Raw genomic sequence first — 23,491 nt, forward strand, 5'->3', positions numbered from 1 at the left:
AAGATCCCAAAGGAACAGGGGGAATCCACTGGTAACCAGGGGACCCCATCACAGTTCAGAGACTCCAAAGGAACCGGGGGATGCACCAGAAACCTCAAAGGAACTGGGAGATCCCAAAGGAATCAGGGGGACCAAAAGGAACTGGGGGAACCCAAAAGAAACTGGGGATGCTAAAGGAACTAGAAAAGCCACCACAATTCAGGTACCCCCAAAGGAGCCCGGGGGGAGCATCAGGAACCCCGAGACCCCAAAGGAACCGGGGGGGGAGGGGGAATCACCACGATTCAGAGACCCCGAGGGAACCCAGGAGGATCCCAAAGGAACGGGGAGAGCCCAAAGGAAGCGGCGGCTGCGGGCGGACAGCGCCCCCTGGCGGCAGTGCGCGGTAGCGGCGAGCGGAGGGCGGGCCTCCATTCCGCAGCCGCGCGGAGCAATATTAAAATCACTTTATTACTACAATAATTGTACGTTTAGTAAAGATAACCGACCTGCAAACGCCACGCTTCGGCTCCTCCTGAAAAAGGAAGAGCTGGGGGATACAGCTTGGTGCCCAATTTGCCCCAGTAGCTGTAATGCAGGCAGATGGACTGACATTGTCACCTTGTGTTTCCATTCAGTCTGCTTGGGCTGCGTGGAGAAAGTGGGATCTCTGCTGAACTCCACAGCTGCATCAGGGTCAGGTTGAGAAAAACAGCTCGTTTTTGGGGATTCCTCAGCGTTGGTCCCAATAAAAGCACCCCACGAACCCAGGAAACCGTAACAAAAACACAGAACCAAAATGAAAATGTACTAAAATTTAATCATTCATAAAAGCTGTAATTTAATCTGTGACAGTAAAACACAAGAAGCAATATTAGAGTCGGTTTAGTATATTATATATATTTGCTTTTAAAGCCATAGAAATCAGTTATCCCAGGTTTTTTTTTTTTCCTATAAAAGACCCATTTTTCCAAAGCATTATGCACAAACATTTTTAATTAGAATATAATGGCAGAATGAAAATAATGATATTCTGTAACTTTTAAATATAAAATGAAGTCAATGACTCAAAAAGTTATTTGCTGCAGTGAGTTCAAAGGGAAATCTCAGATAATATATATCTATAGTTACAGATATATAAAATATAATGGTGGAACATTTTTAGTGCTGGACGGGGAGAAATTATGATATAAGGGTCAATATGAAATTTTAATTATAGTAGCAATGTCTAACATTTGAAATGCATCCATGCTCCTTTGTATAATCATACGCTAGAGTCAATTATATTTATTTTTCACATCTGTTAACTGCTATTGCAAAGGAGAAATGCTACTGTCTTCAATTTCCAAGAGATATACACAGAGCAATTTCTTTTTCCAGGGACTGTGTGCAAACCATTTTAAGATCTAAATTCTTCTCGTCGTATACAAAAACAGGAGAAGCTCCTTCAGATATGTCACTAATGTCTGTAAGGTGGTGACGTTGGGAACGCTGGCACTTTCCATTTAGGCAACAGTTCTTCATTCCTGCAATCTAGGAAGAGAAAAAGAACGGGTTTCTAAGGGCATCGTGCTGCTCACGGCCAGAAGCTGCAGCTGCAGAGAGCCTGCTGTCTTCCAGCACTGAAAGCCCTGCCAAGATACACAGGAAGATTATTTATAGCATACGTCCAACCTTTGGTGGTGTTTTGTTTTGGGCTGCGTTCCTGGTGGGCAGCCATTGAAATCCATGTCCCACCCAAACCCGTTTGCAATTGTCCTCTTACCAGCCAGGGCTGTGACAGCACGGCCACTCACCCAGCTGCCACTTTGGGAGGAAGCACAGCTGACCCAGGATGGCTGCAAGCACAGAGTCACAGGGGAGAGCCTAAGAGAGCAAGGAGGAACACTGCACCCATCGCCACCAGTTCCTGCTGTGTCACAAACCACAGCCCAAGCAAAAGGAGGAAGGCCGGTATTTCTCTGCCGGGTCCGGCAGTGGAAATGGCTTTCAGTCAGAAAAGGCCAACGGGGGCAGCAGACCAGCAAGAACTGTGTGTTTTGGAGCAGACAGAAGGCAGAGGAGCAGAGGGAGGGGGAATGAGCCCTATGAGGAGCAGCTCAGGTGTGCGTTACACCCAGGCTGCATAGGAGACATGGCTTACCTGGCTCAGAGCTGCTGCGCCACGGGAGTCTAAAGCAGCAGGCATGATTTCTTTTTAGGCTTCTTCTTTTCCACTGGTGTTTTTCTATTTATCTGTCTGACCAGGTCATAAAAGATCTGAAAAGGAAAAACACAAACTGAGAACCAAAATAACGAACACCACTCAAGTGTCAAAAAATCAGGCAGGTTGAAACTCCTTCCTGGTGTCTGCAGTCTTATAAATTCAATCAAGCTGCTTCCATTTAGCTGCACTTACTCCTCAAGCAACTGCTGATTACACAAGGCTGCACAGAACTCCCAGCCATGTGCAGAAAATAAGGGAGCACCTCCTGGGCCCTGGCTTCACTCCCCGCTGTGTAGGATGGTTTCCATCACAGCCATTCAGACTGGAGCTGTCAGTCACTTACTGCTGATCTCATGTGCCTTTGGTGCTGATCTATCCGAATTTATTAATCATATCAGCAAGGAAGAACTGATCATCTGCTCTGAAGGAGACTCTTCTAGAGGGGGATGATCACAGAGATCTCTTTTTGCTTCAGCAACTCCTTTCTTGTGAACACTTTCTGCTGTCATTTGTTTTCTCAGTAATAACCCACTCCCAGCAAAATGGGCTCTGCAAACTTGCTTGGAGTTGGGTCGTGGTACTGAGCAGAACTGCTTTGACCTCCAGAAAGCCCCACCCTTCTCCTCATTTACTTCCTTCCTTCCTGGAGCTGCTGATTGCTCACAAATCGTGGTTGATTCCAAAGAAATCCAGAAGGCAAAGACACAGGTTGTGACAGATTTCAAAGCTTGGATATTTCAGATTTTCTGCCCTGTTTGTGCATGAAGCACAAGTGCCCAGTTTGACAGCCCCAAACAAAACGAACCCATGCTGCCTTCATTGGGCTCTGCTGTCAAGTATTTGAAGAGCACCTGAGCTGCTCCTGCACCTCCTCTGCTAAGCTTCCTACTGCCAGCTCTGGGTAATAGGAGCAGTTCACATCCAGATGCTAAGAAGTGTACAGGTGACATATAAAGGAAAGGTTTCTGTAGGAGAAACCAACCAGTAAGAGGCATTTTCCATTCTGATGCAGAACAGCTTTCCATCTTTAAACCTTTACAAACAAGAGCTAAGGCTGTACAAAGGGAACTGGAGCAACACATGGCGAAGGACCCGACATCTCTGTGCTGGATGAGGTTCCTGCAGCCCCATCCCAACAGCAGGAGCTCCTGGCCCTCCCTGCAGCACTGGGCATGGCACACTGGCTGCCAGAAGGATGCTGGGTTTGGGCCAAAACCCACTGCTTCTCCTTATCTCAGGCTCCTAAACGGCCCCAGTTATCTCCTGGCACCAAAGCTGCTCTACTCAATGGGGTCACCTTAGTGTTTGTGAGTGGAAAGCTGGCCCTTGGCCCTGTCACAGAGCTCACAGGAGAGAACAAAGCCTCAGTGCTGGATGGCAAGAGCCACACAACGGCGGGCGCACCGACGTGCAGAGGTGTTTCTCATTTAAACATGGGGAATTGTGCAGACATTTATGTTTGGAAATGGTCTCAGTAAATTAGTGGCTTACCAGAGGAGGACTCTGATGGGATGTCTGCTTGAGCAGCCAGATGTAGCAGGAATGTGAAAAGCAAATACTTTCAAAACCAACAGCCAACACTGTGCAACACAACAAGTGATACAATGGGGCATATCCACATTCAGAATAGCAGCAGTTCTCTTAAAAATGTACAGAAGTGCATCTAAGAGCCATCCAGCTCACTCAGGACCCTCTGCCATCCATGCCCTCTGACACAGGCCACAGAAAGCAATTATGTGGAGGTGTCACCCATTCTTTACAAACAAAAAGGAGCAGATTTCTTTAAAACAGATAGGAAAGAGTAGCTGAAGAGGCATCTCCTGTGGCAGGCTTGTCCAAGTTCTTCCCAGGCTGAGATTGCAGAAGCACCCTATCTTTCTGATAGGGAAATATAAGCAGCACTGCATGCTTCTGTGTTCAGTTTTGGGCACCTCAGTACAGAAAGGTGCTGGAGCAGGTCCAGAGAAGGGCAGCAAGGCTGTGAAGGGCTTGGACAATATGGCCTGTGAGGAGAGACTGAAGGAGCTGGGGCTGTTTGGTCTGGGGAAGAGGAGGCTGAGGGGAGACATTACTGCTCTCTTCCAATACCTGATTGCAGCAGAGCGGGGCTGGTCTCTTCTCACTGGTGACAGGACGAGGGGAAATGGCCTCAAGTTGCACCAGGGGAGGTTTAGGTTGGATATCAGGAAAAACTTCTTTAGAGAAAGGGTTGTTAAGCACTGGAATGGGCTGCACAGGGAGGTGGTGGAGTCACCAGCCCTGGATGTGTTTGAAATCTGGATGTGGTGCTCAGGGATGTGATTGAGCTGCTGTTAGAGCTGGGGCAGTACGGGCAGGTCATGGTTGCACTTGATGATCTTTAAGGTCTTTTCCATGCTGAACAATTCTATGATTCTATGACTCTACATGGCATTCACATAGAAGTAACAGAGAGCAGCTGTAATACTTACCTCATTAACGTTGATTTTAGACTTTGCAGACGATTCTAGAAAGGCACAGTTACACCACTGTCTTGCTAAGTTTTGACCCTGCTCTTTGCCAACTACGCGTTCTTCCTCCAGGTCACATTTATTGCCAACCAGAATCATTGGAACCTGGAGAAGAGACAAGGACAAGATGTGGCAGCAACATCACACACCACATGGGCTGCCCAAGCAATGCTGCCACTGAAGTGCAGCTGTGTGCTCCCACAGCCCCAGCACACGGCCATCTGCCCATCGCATCACAACGCATGGTGCATCACTGATGCATTTTACACACAGATAAAAGGATGTTCACTACAAACAGCACCCAGTTTTTCAGCTGATCATTGTTTATCCTCTCCCAGTCAATGGCTAGAGCTCTGGCTGCACTACAAAACCCAACATCTGCAGTGAGCCTGCACAGTATGATCATAGTTTCACATAGGTAACAGTAAGAAGTGGTTATTCTAGGATGAGGACTTACAGCCTTAATATAATGGCACAGTATAGCAGTATGACAGTCCAAAGCTCATACCTGAGTGTTCCCATACCAGGAAACACAGGATGGAGCATGGAGAAGTACAGGTATGGAATTTGGCAGGACAAGAGGAAATGGTTTCAAAGTAAAAGAGGAGAGGTTTAGACGAGATATAAACCATCATTACTGAACCATCATTACTGAAACCATCATTACTGTCGACTCGCTGATGATAACTGAAGTTCCCAGCTAATGAGCACCAGCAGTTCAGCTTCCAAAGGACTTCTCTTCCAATCAATAATCTCGTGCCACGTTAGAACAAACATCTGGTGCGTTTTCAACACATCCAGCCTACATCCATGCAGACACAAGAAGTCTTTGCTCTACAGCACAGTGATGGCCATCAGCCCCTCTCCTTCAGCACCTCTGAGTCCTGCTTCCCTTTGCTGTGCACATGTAGAAAATAAAACCACCCCAAGAACTGCTGCTGGTGGGTGTGTGCCTCGTTCCATTTCCTGAAGCATTTCATTCTTTGAGCAGAAAATGAGTACTCTCCAGCTGGGAAATAAATCATCATCCACTTCCTCTGATAATTTCCTTTACGTTTTCTAATCCACTTGAAAGTTAGTATTTGTATTCTCCCTCTCATTCAGCTGCACTCAAGATTAATTTTTGTATTTAAAACAGCAGTACTGATCAGAAAGTGACGGCAGCTTTATTTTCAAGAGGTAAATTTTACTCCTTCCATCACAAAGCTGAAGGCACAAAACCCCCTCAAAAGCTCATTTCACATTAAGGCCAGGCTGGAAGGGGCTGTGAGCAACCTGGGCTAGTGGAAGTGTCCCTGCCTGTAGCAGGAGGTTGGGAACAGATGATCTCACAGGTCCCTTCCAACCCAAACCATTCTGTGGTTCTATGATTTACAACCATATCAGCCCAATTCCCTCCCTTACAGCCTTCCAGACACTTCAGAGATCTCCAAAACTTTAAGATGTGTTCTGAACACATCCAGCAAATAGAATAAGGAAATGAAAATGAGAAACAATAGGAAAAAAGTGCTACTTAATGGAACTGATTTGAAAGACATGAAACTTTCTGTCAGGTTATTTCAAGAAGCAGTAATCATCACAGAGCAGAAAACGGAAGTACAGCAGCTTGATCTATCACTTCCTATGTCATGTAAAGACTGGATTTTAAATTCAGACTCAGGTTTAATGGTTTGAGTGCTGGGATGTTCAAAGATGTGTTCTGAAACTTAAAACAGGAAGCCCAAAACTGAGCGGAAGGTTGCATGAAAGTTGAAAAGGTCCTGAGCCTTGGGTTCAACAAGGAGGCTGGATGTGGCTCTGGGCAGCCTGGTCTGGTGGTTGGCAACCCTGCACACAGCAGAGGGGTTGAAGGGAGATGATCACTGTGGTCCTTTTCAACCCAGGCCATTCTGTGATTCTAAGTGCCACCCCCTGGCACAACACCACAAATGCATTTTAGCAACTGAAACACTACTGGCAAATTTAACAGAGCTAAAATGAAAGAAAAAAAAAAAACAAGTTGTTTCTTCAATTGACTCCCACCATTTTGCTGTCACTGCCATCCAGACCATCAGCTTTTCAGCAAACTCGAGATGTAACACTAAAAACAACAAATACTGCAGAGGAACTCCAACACAAAACTTGGCTGTGCAGCAGTGAGTATTCCTAGAAAGACATTTTGCTCATGTACAAATTTCCACATGCCTCATTCAGAAGCTATTCTGTTCATCTGCAAAACCAGACAACATTTTACTCACATCTTCAGTGTCCTTCACCCGTAAGATCTGTTCCCGAAGGTCCTGTAGGTCGTTAAATGTGGACTGTGCTGTTATTGAATATACTAGTGCAAACCCCTGGCCGTTCTTCATATAGAGATCCCTCATTGCTGTAAATTGCTCCTGGAATCAAGGGAAGAGGAATGCAGTTAATGCAGCTGATGGGTGTTTATGATACCTTTGCTATCTGGAGGTGAGGAGGTGGCACAGCGCGGGGCACAGGCACTTGTTTGGGGGAATGGCCTTAAGCTGAGACAGGGGAGGTTTAGGTTGGATATTAGGAGGAAGTTTTTCAGCCAGAGGGTGGTGAGGCACTGGCACAGGTTGCCCAAGGAGGCTGTGGATGCCCCATCCCTGCAGGCATTCGAGGCCAGGCTGGATGTGGCTCTGGGCAGCCTGGGCTGCTGGTTGGTGACCTGCACGCAGCAGGGGGTTGAAATGAGATGAGCATTGTGGTCCTTTGCAACCCAGGCCATTCTAGGATTCTATGATTCTCCTGTTCCCAAAGACCTCATCCCAAAAGACAAAATCTTTGTGTTCTGGCAACTTGCAAAGTTAAACAAAATTATCAGACATCAGTATGTCGATACAGTGACCCACTGCTGGGTTATTTAACAGAGCTGCTTGATTTGCCCTATTGCTTTGACAGGATCATTAAGTTCTATACCTCACTCCACTCTCAAGAAACCAACTCAGTGCCATTTAGAAAGAGGGGTTATACTTACTGTCCCTGCTGTATCCAGGATTTCAAGCATACACTGTTGACAATCTACTTCCACTTGCTGGGGAAAAAGGGAAGAGACAAAAACAGTTAAAACTGAAGACTCTGAAATGAGGCAGGGGAGAAGAATCTCAGCTTCATTTTTTTTACTTCTGCAGCAAAGAGCTCTGTAAGAGAGCACCTCCCCAGCACCACGAGAGGCTCTGCTATCACAGCTCAGTGACACCTCAGCTGGCACATGGGGCAGCAACCTTGTGCCACAGGGCTCTGCTCACACTCAGGCCTAACAAAGCTTTCACCATTAAGAAACGTCTCCGATTCCCCACAGGTAATTCTATGAAAGTGGAATAAATCTAACAGCAGAACTCAGCATTTATGCTTAATTATCACAGGCACAAAGGCTGCAAGTTTTGTTTTCTGTTTCGGTGTCTTTAATTATGGCAACAATTATGCTAATCTGCAAAACAATGGGTTCCTTGACATCAACCCCAGAGAAGAAAGCAGCACTGTTGATAGAGCTGCATAACACCAGGGTCAGGGATCCTGACAAGGACTTCTGCTCAGCCCTGTGTGCAAAGCAGCTGCAGAGACTCTGTGTGTGCCTTCAAACTAAGCAGAACATCACCATTTCTAAGAGAAAGCAACAAAGCCATCAGAGATCTAAAGGAAGAGCCTGCAAGTTGTGTGAGCAACAGAAGGTAAGTCCCCCTATTAAACAGAATTAAGAACAGCCAAATTAACAGCACCATTGACCATTCAGCTTTACAGTGGCTCATGGCATTGGGTTGGCCAGAAGCCCCAAGTTTGTGAAGTGCTCTGCAAAGCCAAAGGAAACCATCTGTAGTTTTATGGATCCATGATGCTCTCAGATACACAACTGGCTCTTGTTGGCCTGATGGGCTTTCGTAGCATTATCAAAAAGCAGCAAGCACTGTGAGATGTGAAAGGAACAAAAACGCCACTACTTTACCTTTCTGTATGAATCTTCTATTGTTGGGTCATATTTTTCAACAAAAATTCCCTGAACAAACTGTACAGTCTGGGGAGAAAGGAAAAGGGAAATAAATCAGGTAAGCAAACGGACTGTGATGTGTTACCAAAAAACACTTCGCCAACAAGAAGCAGCAGCAAATTGCTCCATGCTGCTGAGAAAATTCAGGTGGGGAGAAAAGACATAAATTATCAACAAATTTAAGTAAAATCTGCACAATCTGTCATTCCTTGAGCCACTTGGGGACTGCTGGCCCTTTTTTTTTTTTTTTTTTTATAGAAGATGAGATCCCCCAAATGCCTTCATTTTACTGCCTGTGACTTCAGAAGAGTAAAAAGCACCAAGTATGGGAAATGTGAAATCTGATCAGAGGAGCTGGGAATGTATTTGCTGTGGAAATCCCAGATCTCAATTAAGTCAGCGTGACAGTGAAGGTGCTCTGGATTCCACACAGAGCACACAGTTCAATCCAATGACACTCCAGACACTCAGTTTGTGTTAAATCACAACAGAAGGAGACATCACTCATGTAGAAGGGGAAGTATTTCTTCCCCACGTGATTACTCAGAGCAAATCTGCCCTAAATATTTCCCCTCATGCTGCCACTTGGATGTGACCCATCCCTGGACACTCAGGCTCTGCATGTGCTGCACTCTGACTCCCATTGCTCCCCAGTTTTCCTGGTCCCCTGGAAGGCACTGGAGTTTTTGTAGACATTCCAGTTTGCTTAAGGTGCTGTGGAAGAACAAAGTGTATCAAAAGCTTTTACTCCTCCGTCTTGCAAGGATTAGGATGGGATCTCTGAAAGAACGCATCAAATTTGAGTCATAAATGAATAACCTTCCCCTCTATCCTTCTGGATTCTGCAGGTGATCTGACAGCCCACAGCAGCCCATTCCAGCAGCAGTCTGGAAAGGAGCAGGGCTCTCTGCTGTGAGTCAGCTGCTGTCACCCTCTGTGACAAGGAGCAGGGCGTGTTTCCCTCCCAGATAACCTCACACTTGACCACTTCTTCACCATCCTGGCTGGGGTGAGCTGCTTGTCTGATCTGTGATAAACAAGTGACAGAAATCTGTCTTACAAAGCTTTACTATCAACTCTGCTATGTAAACCTCTTAGGAGGAACAACACGAGCACTAAAGGAGTGCAAAGTGCCATCAGTGTGTATCCACAGCATTACACATCTGCAGGAAGCAAGCACCAAATGCTGACTGTTCCAGCAGTGATTCATTACTTCTTTCTTCTCAGAAAAAAAAAATATCTATCTATCTATACATATGGACAAATTCACAGATCCTCCAGCAGCATACCAAAGGCAACCTGAGTGTCACTAAGTGCATCTGAGCAGCAGCACAAACATCCCAGCACAAACATCCCAGCACACTCAGTGAGCATGCAGCAGTGCCAGCACCATTCCCAGCCACTCACCAAGGCAGATTTGCCCACACCTCCTGAGCCAAGGACCACTAGCTTGTACTCACGCATGGCGCGGGCTGCTCAGGTACCAGCAACCTGCAAGGCAAGAGGAGAGCAACGTTACCAGAGCACTGCCTGCACACCTTCAGGACGCTGCCTTCTTAAAGGAGCAATGCACTGCTGCTCTGCAGATGTGCTGAGAAGAGGAATCTCTGCAGGAACAGTGAAGACTTCCCTTGTCTACCTGGATGCTCAAGTTTAGATGGCCTCTGACAAAAGCTCTGGCTTGTGCCACGCAAGCAATAACCATCAAAGCACAGATCCACCCTCCAACACGTCCCAGTGTCCACATGCATCAACCACACGCAATCCCACACTCCCATAGCAAACCTGACAACTCAGTGCTTCCTTTCCCTTCGTCACAGAGCATTTTAATTACAGTAAGCTTTGCCCTGAACTCACTGCCTCCTGGCTTTGGGATGCCCAGGCCGGACCTGCTGGCTTTCTGCTGTTGGGAAACACTTTGCATGGAGTCACAAGACCCCTCCCCACTGCACCATCTTCCCTCCGTGTCCTCAATGTTTGACAGCCATGAGCACAAGATAACAAGGCTGGTGAGTTGTGAGCAGGGGCTCAGCCTGCAGGGAAGGATGCAGGACAGCAGTTCTCCCCAGGAAGGTCAGCCCGACCCCACAGCTGCCAAGCGCTCGCTGCTCACCCAGCCAGGGCTGTGCCTTTTTAAGGAAATCTTCCAGCTCCCCGAGCTCGCTGTGCTGCACGAGAAAACCTCTCATTCTCCTCGAGATTCCCTGACAAATAAGGCAAGTGACAAAGCTGGCCATAAACATTTTACGCTCTGTTTACATTTTGAGCCAGGCTGGGCTGTCCCGGTCGGGGCGTTGGGCAAACAATGACCTCAGCTGCCAGTTATCCTCTCTTCCTTCCCAAGTAAGGGTTCAGAAACACGAATGCTATGAGCCCAGGGAAGTTTCATTTCTCAAAGGCACTGCAAACCAACGTTGCCATGGGATTTATGGCTGCACCAGACTGGCTACAAATGAAAAGGAGTTTCTTGGAGTTCGATGCAGAAATGCATCACCCTGCCCAGTACAACACACATCGCCTCGGCCACTACCACCAACAGCTTCCTGCAAAGAACCAGGGTCGTGGCTTCAGCCTTGCTGATGCCTCCCTGCAGCTGGGGGAAACCTTATCCAGGCTGACATGAGCCCAAGCTGCAGCAGAGCAGACACTGCATCCCATCCACACTGAGATTCTCACCCCTCCAGCTGCCCCCAGCCTTACACAGAGAGCTGAGCTTAAGCCAGCAGCAGCACCCAGACCTTGAAGTTCACCTCAGGGCTGTTTTTCTTCACCTCTTGAAACTGTTGTTGCTTAATTGCATAAAAATTGTGAAACGGAGTCAAAGTGAAAGGGGTTTTCCAGAATGGTAGCTTCAAATATCTCAAAATAGTGCAAGCAATGTCTGTGCACTGAGTACACTGACAACATTTTTGGATAAGATCCTGGCAGCTCTAAGCTCTTCTGCTGAAAACTTCCCGGAGAAGTCACATTCACTTCCCTTTATTTCTAAAACCATGGGTTTTGTTAAGAAGGAGAGGGGAATTCCAATCAGCAACACTTTTCCTCTTGATAATCCTTGGAAATTCCACGGGGGTGACTATTTTATAATAAACCATCAATGCAAGCCATTGATCTGTGCATCTCTCAAGGCTCCACGGGATGCTCCACCCAAGAAAGCCCTGAAAGTAAATCACGCTACGGGTTAAATATAGCTGTGAACTCTTTCACTTCTTATTTATAGTAAAAATACTTGTGGGAAAGTTCCAGCCAGCAGTAATACAAGACTGACTTCTCATTTCTTCTCTGCAGTATTTGCTGATATTTTTTTTTTCAAGTGCAACAGGAAACCAAGATCCTGAACCGCATAAGCCTTGTTACTGTAGATCCCACATGCTCTAATTATCTCGCAGCTCTTTCACAAGTTTGTTAATGTTACCTGTTCATACAGCACAGATGGAGCGCTCCAAAAATCACCACGTCCCATCCTAACCAACTTTTCCTTTGGCAAACTGCACGTGCCCACCTCCACACAGGAGACACGTGGCATTCACTGCCCCCCAGAGCACCGCGCAGTGCAGGAATGTGCTCTGAAGCAGCAGCTGCATTGCAAAGCAGCATGAAATGATGGGCGTTCAGTGCTTCTTTCGATACAAGAGAAGACTGTGATCAGAACGAAGCGTAAAAGTTTCCTGTTCCAAGCAACCCTCACGTGGTGCTCGCCACGAGAACTGCTACCCACATGCAAATGTAACCGTCTGCACATCACACGAAGGCTGTTCACCAGCTCTTGAGTGCCATGTATCTGCAGCTGGTTGGATGCTTTGAGCAGCACTGAGGTGATACCATCGCAGGAGAACCGTTAGGGCCGCGCGGTCGGTTCTGCCTCTTTCACAACCAGAAGAAAGAAACCAGACTGCCTCCACAGGTTCACGCTTTGTACAACGGTAGGTGACATCAGGAAGGAGCACAAAACTTCAGGGCTGTTTTCCCCCCGCTGCAGAAGCAAGGCTCAGGCAGCTTTTAACTTAACCAGTTGTCAAATTAAATATTAAGAACTCATACCTTGGCATAAAAGATCTCTCATCAGTGTTAACAGCACTATTGAAGGGTTTCCCAGGCTCCTTAAGAGGGCGCTGAAAGAAAAATAAACAAAAATCAATTCTTCAGAATATACTTTTCAGCCAGTAATGTTTGTAAGCACAAAATCCACTCTTCAGAGTGTGGAAATGCTGGGCACGGAGGTGGTGAGGCTCCAGTGCTGCATGGCACAGGAAGCCAAGCAACTGCTTTTGTAAGATGCTTTTGCAGCAGCTCTGCACCAACGCTGCAGAGCCACCTTGAAGCCCCAGAAATCAAAACGCTGCAGAAACAGGTAAGGGAAATGTTGAGATTTCTGCTAAATATCCTTCCAAATGCAATAGGAAGTGAGCCTACAGCAAAGGGATTCTTGCTGACAGCATTTGTACGGATCCAACTTGAACACACCTGAGAACAGGGAATTCCAGTGCTCAGCTGTAGGAGCAAGGGCAGGTGACAACGCGGGCATGCAGACTGCATTTGTGCTGCAGTGCACAGCCCCATGTGCACAACAACAACAACACAGAGAGGAGAGAGAAGGAGCAGAGAAGCCCAGCACTCCTACCCTCACCCCCAGCTCCCAGCCTGGTTTGCACCCACAGACACCAACATTTGCCATCTGCAATGCCACTGCCAGCACCCTGCCCCACACGACAGCCATGCATGGGGTTATTTTTACCCTGGCAGCTCAGCATTGAATCACGGCTACTATAAACAAACCTGTTTAATTTTGAGCTTCTAAGTGCTCCTCGTGCCAGCTTTTTCAATTACTACAAACTAGGCCATGAAAAGCTCGTTGTTTTTTGTGGGTTTTTTATTCTTAATGTCTACTGGAGATTGCTCAATACTCCACCAAAACTCCTTCTTTACTCACAGCTACATTTGCAAAACAAACTCTAACCCATCACAGCAAGGACCAGACCCAGGGCAAAGCCAGCTTCAGGGGCAGGACATGATATGCAGCTTCACTCCCAACAGGGCTCTGCTGCACACCACGAGAAATTAAATTACTCAATGAAAACGAAAGGACTTTAAATACTTCCTCAATATTAATCAGAGCTGTCAACAATTAAGTCCTCATGACATGTCGGCCAGGTGAAAGCGATGGGAAGAGGGATGGTGGGTGGCGAGCAGAGGGTGCTTGCCTAAAAAAATCACCTAATTAATTAGCAAATGGTTCTCTCAAAAAGAAGTGAGCTCGACACCAGCCTGGACTTGAAGGCGTTACCACCAGCAGCTCTGCTCACCTCCCTGCCCCGGGTGCAGAGCAGCTCCTCCAGCAGTGCTGAGGCTGTCAGCATCAGGAAAGCAGGGGAAGGCAGTGCTGGCAGCAGGCAGGCTCCACAAGACTTCCACCTGCATGGAAGTTCATGCCATCTTCAGGATATGACTTCACTCTATTGCTCGTTACCAGTGCAGGATCCAACACTGTGCTGAACGTATCTGACAGACTGATGTTACACAGCCCAGGTAACATCATAACAGGTGGGTATTTCAGATGGTAAGAACCTGACTCCCTTCTTCATGAATTTAACAGGAAGAACATTTGCACTTCCACCGACTGCCTTCAGCATCAAACCAGCAGTGTGAGCAGCACGCAGCCAGCTGCACCATGTTAGTTCCCTCAGCAGCTTTTATCCTCCTAAATGTACCATGGGCTGAGACTGAGATTATTTCTATTAAAAACAAGCGACTTGTTTCCATTCCAGGCAGGAACTTGCCAAATTAACCTCTCTGTGCTTTGCTAGTGTTGCTGGCAGAGCACAGGGCACGGTCAGCACAACATGGAGGTCCACACACATCCAGGGACCAAAACCAGCCACCAAAATGACACGTGGATCTGTGCAACAACAGCTGGGAACTGAGCCAGTCCTGTGCTGAAAAGCAGTTCAGTGAAGCACCAAGGAGCAGAGAGCAAAGAAACGTTTCAACATCCTGCTATTTCTGAAAGGGAACTTCCATCAAGAATTCACAACCTCACAGCAGCTCCCTGAAGGCACACCATGAGAGCACATCACCATTCAGCACTTCAAGGCTGAGCAGACACACCTGGGCTTTGGAGAATGAGGCAAAAGAAAGGCAACAGCCCACAACCATGGGCAGGAGGAGCAAAGCTACCGGCGAACCAAGCAGCCTTTGAAGAAAGCACAAGAAAATCCCGCTGTCCAGAGAGCTCCTGGCAGCGCGCAGCTGGGGGTGGAGGAGCGCCCTCCCTGCCTTGCACTCTCTTAAAAACCAAAGTCCTCAGCTTGTGCTGCTCCTGAGCCACATCGCTGCACAACATCACCGAGTTGGAGCCGGCGCTGCCAAAGCTGGGGCTGAGTCAGCTCCTCCAGCAGCACAACCCCCGGGCTGCAGCATGAGAAAGCCCTTCTGTGCACAAACACCTCGAGACGGAGCTTCCTCGAACCGTACCCCTTCCTGCAGCCGGCTTCGTGCTGAACTCACACTTTTAAATATCACGGTGTTTACTCCCATGGCAGCAACTGCCCGCTTACTCACTCTAAATTGCTTTGCCATTGAAGCGCTCTGTGGGGCCAAGGCTTGCCGTACTCAGGCGGCTAATTTGTTTTTTGTCCTGTTGGTCTGCGTGTGCACAAAGTTGCTGGGGATGATGCCAAGCAGAAAAAGGGCATGGAAGGGAAAGCAGCAGTGCAGCTCAGAGGCCGACACACTGCTACTGCTCCAGAAGTAAAATTAGGAGGATGTTTTTCAGCCAGAGGGTGGTGAGGCACTGGCACAGGTTGCCCAAGGAGGCTGTGGATGCCCCATCCCTGCAGGCATTCAAGGCCAGGCTGGATGTGGCTCTGGGCAGCCTGGGCTGCTGGTTGGGACCTGCACACAGCAGGGGGTTGGAATTGGATGAGCGTTGTGTTCCTTTGCAACCCAGGCCATTCTGTGATTCTATGAAAAAATCTGTTGATTTGCCTCTTCCCCACCAGTAAAACACATCGACACGAAAGGGCACCGCATACAGAATCAGCTCACAGGACTTCCATCCGCTGTCCCCTGCATCCACCACTCCCTTAGTGAATTTCTTTTCTTCCATTTTCTCCAGCAGAAGAAAAAAAAAATCACACAGAAAAAAAAACAACCAACACTCTGACCTTTTTAACACCGATTAAATTCCAGCCCGAAGCTGGGAGGCTCCATCGTCGCAGAACTCCAACCATACTCTGCTCAGGAAGAATAATTTGTTGTGCTGATAGTAGCCTGGCAACGTCCTTAACTGTGTTCTTCCTGGTTTATGCAATTAGAGTAACTAAGAGCCACGAGGTAGGCTGACTGTCACTGCCACTTTAGCCTCTGTTTTAAGGAATTATTTCCTCTGAGCAGCGACGTTGGGCAGAGAGAGGAAAACCACTGCCTTCTTCCTGTCCAAAATGCAGCAGTGTGTTTGAGGGGTATTGCAGCCATGGCTTTGGTGGTGCCCACCGAGCACACGGCCAATTAGTGCTGCACTGTTTGGCAGCTGATGGCCCACACCAGCCGACAGCAGCCCGGTAATGAGCACCCAATTGGTGTTAATGTGTTTTATCAGCACCATGCAGGAGAGCACCTCTTGAAATGTTTCACGGCAAATTTCCTGGCTCAGTGGGAACGCGGAGAGCAGCGTTGGATGGACTGAATTAACTTGAATACAGAAAAAGGTGCCATTATTATTTTTTTTTTTGTAATAAAGTGAGGCTATCCAACACAGCACTGAATCCTTCAGTGTTTGCTCGGTCCTGTAATGCTGCATCCTGGAGCGTGGGGGGGCAGAACAGGGAGAAATTCTCTTCTGTGGCAAAGCTTTTAGGAGAAGGAAGATGCAGAATGCTGTCAGCAGCTCAGTGCTGGCACCTGAAGGCATCAGGGCCCGGAGCTGAGAGCTGCACAGCACTGCTCATGGTGTTAAATCCTCCCGAGTCTGCAAGGCTTGAAAGGGCAAAACAACTGCAGCAGTTCCTCCCGGAATTTCCTGCATGGAAAATAAGAGTGACACTCCTCCCTAAAGGAGATTGCTCTGCTGGGCTAAAGCACTTCTATATGAGCAGCTTCAGTGTGTATGGGTAAAGCTTGACGGCAACCAAAACAGATTATTGTACAATAAAATGAAAACCAACAGTCCGGGCAGTTGGACTCCTGCCCAAAAAGCAGGGATGCTGTTCTCTGGGTTTGAGTGGTGGAGAGGAGCTGTGCTGCAGTGCTGGGCAGCAGCAGGAGGGCCTTGGGCAGCTCCTCCCTCTGCCCCATTGCCACTCCTCTGTGCAATGATAAGACATAAAGCAATAGGAAAAAATTATCTCCTACGTTAACGCGTAAATTTATGAAGCATTATGGAGACAGTCAGTTCCGTTCCGTGATCCAGACCTTAGAACGTCCCGCACTTCATTTGGGGTTTAATTGCCATTATCTGTGATTTCTGTACTTTCCATTTTGCTCAGGACACCTTCTCAGCAAAGCTGACCCCCACATGCAGCTTCTTTCCTGAGAAACTCATGCAAAAATCAACCATTACAAAAGCAGGGATGCTGCTGATTTCAAAAGCTACGCAGCAATGCTTGTTGGGCTTTTTAAGCCTTTTCCCTGAACAGATGCAGTCTGTACGAATTCAGCATGAAAATGACAATAAAAAAAAATAAAGTTTCAGCCTCCCTGTTCTGCAGACCGGGTTTTGCTGAGCTGCAGTGCATGGTCCCCAGCACTGCACTGCGTTGCACTGTGTGCTCCACTGCCTGCAGGGCGCTGAGATTGCAGAATGAAGGACAAAGCACTGAGGAAAGGACCCCAGGGCATTCAAACATCTGTTTGATCATTGTAAAGGAGATGCCTGAGAAAGCTGTGTTCTGATCTATGCACCTTCTAGCGATCGATCTGCCCATGAACACATTCATCAACAGATCCAAAGCCAGAAAGTCGCACTGATTACAGTATTATTATAAGTAATTGGATGAGTTAAAAGCCCTAAATACATGAATATTTCATGAGAGAGGCTGCTGGGAACAGCTTCACTCTCTAACTTTAATCTTAATGTTCTTCTCATCTACAATTAGTGTTACAAACCAAAGCCAGCATCTGGCCACGTTTGTTTCCTCTTCACCTGTTTTTATCCCATAAACCCTTTTGGATCTCTGCTCTTCAGCCCAGTGCCAGCATGGGAAGGGTGTGCTGGAATGGGACAGCTTGCATAAAACAGCTGCACCAGAAATAACCTTACCCAGTGAACTATGATTTACTCCAAGCTATCATGCAGTAGGTGGCACGTAAAAAGATATTATCCTGCATGTCAGCTGTCTGTAATGAAAGTTTTTCACTTCCCAGCAGCCCCTCCCTACAACTTAATGTTTATTTGCATTGGAGGAAAGGATATGACATGAAAAGCAACATAAAAGGCAGTGCAACCAATACATCCAGCCTGACTGCTCTTCCCACATGCCTGGCATGTTGCAGGTTAAGGGTCTATTTCCAATGGATGCGTTGGGGTGATGCCCAATTCCATACTGCTCAGCCCTGGGATTGAAGCCATTGGTGCTGTGAGCACAGCATGCACACCTCCTGGGGCAGACTGCACTGCTAACCCAAGTGTGTTCCCAGCATTAAAACACTCCCAAAGACAACTCTGGATCCGAGAAAATATCCAGATGTTCCAGAGAGCTCCGAATCTCCTTCAGCCACAACACGGCTGCAGACACACTCAGACCTCCCATTTCAGCACCCAGGTGGACTTAAACCTTTTCCATCTTATCAATACTGAAAATAAATAACAGCCTGCAGTGACTCAGAGCACCTGCCCAGCACACAGCCGCTGCCTGGTGCCCGTATTTTCAGCTAAACAAAAGGAAAGGGGTGAGGAAGGCCAAGCCCCACCAGCAGCCCCATCCTCAGCATGCCCAGCATCGTCACCAACCCTGCACAGGATCCGACCTCCCCCCACACAAAGGGCTTTGCTCATGAGAGGCAAACAAACAGCACTTCCGAAAGACACTGAGCTCTGCTTCGCTCGGCGTTTCTCAATCCAAACAGCTCCGCTCGCACTCTCGGCCAGGCTCAGGTGAGGCCACCCCAGCTGCGAGGCAGCGCCTGTTCAGGTACAGCCGGTATTTCCCAACGCCCAGGACCTGCTGGGCCACCTGCAGCAGAGCAGAGATCAAAACACTGTCTGCACGTGGCTGCGCTCCCATCCACACACATCTCATAGGATCACAGAATGGCCTGGGTTGAAAAGGACCTCAATGCTCATCCAGTTTCAACCCCCTGCTATGTGCAGGTTGCCAACCAGCAGGCCAGGCTGCCCAGAGCCACATCCAGCCTGGCCTTGAATGCCTGCAGGGATGGGGCATCCACAGCCTCCTTGGGAAACTCTCTTGCTGCTCCACACTGAACAGCAGCACAGTGTCGTGGTGGAGCCCTGTGACTATTGCAGTGCGGGCAGAAATAACACTGATGCTTTCAGTCTCACCTGCAATCAGGTGAGCTGCCTGCTGCGCTGCTCTGAGCATCATCAAACACAGAATGCAAATATGAAAGTTCTGAAATCTGCAAGTACTGCTGATCAAAACCAAGGGCCATCTCTGGCACCCTGTTGTTCCCCCCGCCCCCCCCACCAAACCTTTTCATAGCAGATGAGCACACTGTAAGATTAAGCACCATTTCTGATCAGGAATGCAGCACTCAGTTGCTGCCTCCTCCCCGAGCATCACCCATCTTCCCACAGCCTCCTCCACTGCAGCACCATCACACGGACTACCTGAGCCCACTTCAATTACTGCACTGTTTGCAAGGGGAGATGAAATCTCCCAGCAATCAGTTTCTGTCCAGTGCAGAGCTCCAGAGACAAAGCTGTTCTGCACAGAGCCCAGAGGAGCAGCAGCAGCACCAGCAGATCCAGCACTGCAGCACAGAGCATCGGCAGCACCGCGGTGGGCGGCCACGTGGCCTTTATGAAACATGGCTAAGGCATTCTACAGCTCTTCATTTAACAGATGGGGACTTACTTTGCCCACTGAAACCTCAGTGAGTGCTGGAGACACGGATGGTACCGGCCAGGCTCCTGGCTGCTCCTTGCTTCCAGTGCTGCTGACAGCTCCATGCCAGAAATTCAATGATGGGAAAGGAAAGGATTTGAATCTACAACTTGCTTAAGAGCTCTAACCTCACTGTAAGGCTGCAGAAGGTGAAAATATCATTTATTGCCACTTCCAGCTCTAAAGCTTTAAAAACAAGAAATTAAGAAAGAAGTTCAGCATTCTAGGAAGTGTTTTACTCATAAACAATCCCCCTCCTATTGGACTAAGCAATTAAATTTATCATTTGCACACACTGGACTGAAATGAAGCCATCCTTGCAAATTCCTGCCCATTTTCACAAAGTAAAAGATACTGAACTTGCTGATGTTTGCAACAGGAGCAGCGGGCAGCGTGCCGTACCCCCAGGCCAGAGAGTGACACCAGAGCTCACCTGCTGTATTCCCACTCCAATCTGCACCTCTGCAAAGAGCTCCGTCCTCCTGTAACCTCCCTGCCCTCGTGCTGCCACACACATCCCGAGGAGAAACCTGTTTGAGGGCTTTGCAGGACATTAACCTACAAGCAGAAGGCAATGCAGGAGCAGAATACCTGGCCCTGGCTGCCACCACGCTTCAGAACTGCAGCAGCAAACCCTGACAGCCACACATCCCAGCACCCAAAGGACACCAGCTTTGCTTTCTGACTTCCTACCATCCTCGCCTGTCACGGCCATGAGGTGCACAGGACCTCAAGTTTTGCAAAACGTGACACAACTGCATGAGTAAAATCTGAGCCTGGGATATATGAGTGCCCTGCTTTCGTTACAGCCCTGCTAAACAACCCCTCACCTCATAAAGACACAAAACGTTTCCACTAATGAAAGAAAAAGAAAATAAGAGTGAGCTGAGCACACAACCGCAGCTGAATCGTTAAATGCTGCTACAGTGCAAACACGGCAACCTTTAATCTGTGCAAAAGGGGAATCAATAAGCGCTGCAGAGCTCAGCACACAGTGATCCCAGCTGTGCTCTGACCCCACACCCACCAACTTCTCTTCAAAAAAAGAAAAAAAAAAAAAAAAAAAAAACAAAAAAAACCAAACCCAATCAGGGCAGAAACGCAACCCAAACCCAACCTAGTTTTAAACTCAGGGCTCCTTTCAGTCAGATCCTACTGAAATGAATGCAGCCACCTGCAGGCAGAGCACGGTGTTAATGCTCTGCTGGGGCAACTGAGGCAAAACCAGAACTGGAAGGTGGGAAATCTCCATGTTAAGCTCCTGAAAAGTCCCCACGTGCCACCAACACGCTGTGCTCACACGCAGGCAGCAGCACATCAGTGCAAACACACACTGAGAGCTGTTTATGCTCAATGGTAGGACTCAGAATAAAACTTACACATTAGAGCAGGTCCACACATTGCACTGCTGCCGTGCAGTTAAGCTCAGTTTCTCAAAGTACAGATGGGATAGATGAGAAATGGACCTCAGCTTACGGTTTCAAATATAAACTCTTCTGATACACACCGTAAACACGAGTCTCCAAATAAAAGCATTAGTGTGGCAGGGCATTACGCGGCACAGTTCAGTCCCTGTTTGGCAAAGCTCAAAATCTTCACAAAGCTCCTTATCCTGCAGCCCTCCCAGGGCTCAGCCCGTTCCTGGGGCCGTGGAACACGAGGGCTGATGGGGTGAAAACTCCACACAAGGAACCCGTCGCTGTCAGCGAACGCCAGCCCCACGCCAGCACTGTAACCTCCATAGGAACACAAGGTTGGGCTTTTGGGCATCAAAAGGCCGATAGCGTTTCTTTGGCCAGGAGAATGAATGGATACTTCAGTATTCGTGTTTTTAACGTTGATCTTTTCCATAGCAGCAGGACGTGAGCACTGTGGCGTAGGGTAGCAGCCATAGCAATGTGGTGTGATGTCAGAGCTCCGTTCGTAGTCCGGACACAGTGGTCCATGTCACGGATATGAGATGTGCTCAGAACCAACCTCACAGTGTCCAGTGCTGACAGCCCCTGGGACTCAGTGCAGTGCGTTCTGCTCCTCCCCATCTCCATCCACACTAATGGCCTAAGTGACCTCAACACAAAATATTTCCCTGCCTCTGAGGACCCCGCCAGCACAGGGGGGATCCTATAGCACACGGGGGTCAGAAAAAGCACAGCTCAAACCCAACCAGGGCCGCAGCTCGCAGAGAGCAGCGCATCTCCTGGCACAGCTCAGATAACCCAACGCCACCGCTCACGCAAAACTACAGAACCAACAGATCCAAGGGACAATCCGAAAGCGCTTTCAAACGAAACAACCGCTTCAGGAAACGCCGTCAGTGCTGTAAAGCCGAGAGGAGCCCTCCGTGCTCCGGTCGGAACGCGGCCCGGCACAACAGCGGAACGGGCGCGGGGCCGAGGCAGGAATTCCCCCCGGCTGCGGAGCGGGGAGGAAGCGCTGACCGCCGGGCCGCTCCGCCCGGAGCCCCGCGCCGCGCCCGGGGAGCGCCGCTCCGCCGCCACGCGCACCTGCCCGCAGCGGGCACCGCCAACTCCGCTCGTTCCGTTCCTCCGGTCCGGGGCCGGGACGCTCCGCCGGCGGCCTCAGCCTCACCCCCGACCCCGGTACGGCCGCTCGGCCGCCGCGCCGCTCCCAAGATGGATGTCCGGGGCAGGGCCGGCAGCACCGAGCGCAGCGCGGACAGCCGCCCGGCGGGACGAGGGCCGGGCCGCCCCCGGAGCGCCGCCGTGACACCGCCTCGGCCTCGGCCCTCCCCGCGGCCCGGGCTCCCCTCGCTCCGCTTCTTTCCGTCCCAACCCCGGGTCGCGGCCCCACCGCCGTCCCGGTGCAGCGCAACCCCCGCAGTCGCCCCACCCGACCCCGCGCGCTCCCTTCCCCCGCTCACCCTCCGCTCCGCTCGCGGTTCGGCCGCTGTGCGCGGCGGTGGCGGCGGCAGCTCCGCTCCGCTCCGCCCTCAGCGCCGGCCTCGGCCGGGGAGGGGCCAGAGGGGCGGGCGGGGACGCGAGGGGCGGCACGGCGGAGTTCCGGGCTGCGGGGCGTCCCGGAGAGGCGGCGCGGAGGGTCGATAAGAGCGCGGAGCGTTGCGCTATCGGGGGGCGCAGCGGCAGCGCTGGGTGCGGTGCTGGGGTGGGACGTGAGCGGCACATTGGGGGTGGGAGAGCCGCCATGGGTGCGTTTTTTTCTGGAAGGCAGCACTTCGTAGCGATGCCGTTGCTTTTTTTTTTTTTATAACAGGACAGTGAGGAATTAAGAAATGTGAGATTGAACTATGCGCGAAACGTAGCTGTAACGAAGGAGGCAGCGAAATGCAAGGAGAGAAAAGCACGCGTAGTACGGAGTGACTTTGGGTTTGTGAGGCAGCGCTGCTCAGGTTGCTCCCTGCCCCAGGTCAGGGGGTGCAGACCTGAGCTCTGCTGGAGCCGTGTGTGTCCCTCAGGGCAGGACAGAGGACCAGGTGGCCTTTGAAGAGCCCAAACAATTCTACCATTCTATTCTATAATCCTACGCAGAAAGGATCGCAAAATCTCCAGGCAGTCAGCGGCCCGGAGCTGGACGCAGCTCAAAGTCCCACTCGGATCTGCTCTAATCAAAAGTAAACAGTGCTTCAGCACTGCTCTGTGCACGGAGTAGGAGCAGTGCAATTTTGCTCGCAGGTATTATTGATGGCAGTGACACTGCTCTGATGTCCCTGTTCTTTATGGCTCAGCTCCTCCTCTGAGCACTGCCACTGTCCTGGACAGGGCCTGCTGTTCAGCTTGTCTAGAAGACA

General features: G+C 49.4%; 1 protein-coding gene across 1 annotated transcript; it reads right to left on the reverse strand.

Moving 5' to 3' along the window:
• Positions 1–960: 960 nt before the first annotated feature.
• RAP1A (RAP1A, member of RAS oncogene family) lies at positions 961–22,681 on the reverse strand. The gene is made up of 9 exons (XM_042833836.1): positions 22,607–22,681; positions 12,704–12,774; positions 10,070–10,153; positions 8,621–8,689; positions 7,655–7,711; positions 6,912–7,052; positions 4,636–4,779; positions 2,123–2,238; positions 961–1,512 (listed from the first exon to the last, which is right to left on the reverse strand). Exons 3-8 carry the CDS (start codon positions 10,124–10,126, stop codon positions 2,152–2,154), a joined length of 555 nt encoding a protein of 184 aa, XP_042689770.1. The 5' UTR covers positions 10,127–10,153; positions 12,704–12,774; positions 22,607–22,681; the 3' UTR covers positions 961–1,512; positions 2,123–2,151.
• Positions 22,682–23,491: the final 810 nt, after the last annotated feature.

The sequence above is a fragment of the Centrocercus urophasianus genome, unplaced genomic scaffold (genome assembly GCF_019232065.1).
Source record: "Centrocercus urophasianus isolate 14NV4802_14NV808 unplaced genomic scaffold, USGS_Curo_1.0 seq_42, whole genome shotgun sequence".
Classification (NCBI taxonomy): domain Eukaryota; kingdom Metazoa; phylum Chordata; class Aves; order Galliformes; family Phasianidae; genus Centrocercus; species Centrocercus urophasianus.

Bases quoted from the DNA above. Each gene is read 5' to 3' on its own strand.
- RAP1A (XM_042833836.1), bottom strand. From the start codon at position 10,126: ATGCGTGAGTACAAGCTAGTGGTCCTTGGCTCAGGAGGTGTGGGCAAA. The intron at 7,712-8,620 runs GTAAAGTAGTGG...CTTTTTCCCCAG, and splicing joins TAGAAGATTCATACAGAAAG to CAAGTGGAAGTAGATTGTCA. The intron at 2,239-4,635 runs GTAAGTATTACA...TTTCCTTTTCAG, and splicing joins CTAAAATCAACGTTAATGAG to ATCTTTTATGACCTGGTCAG.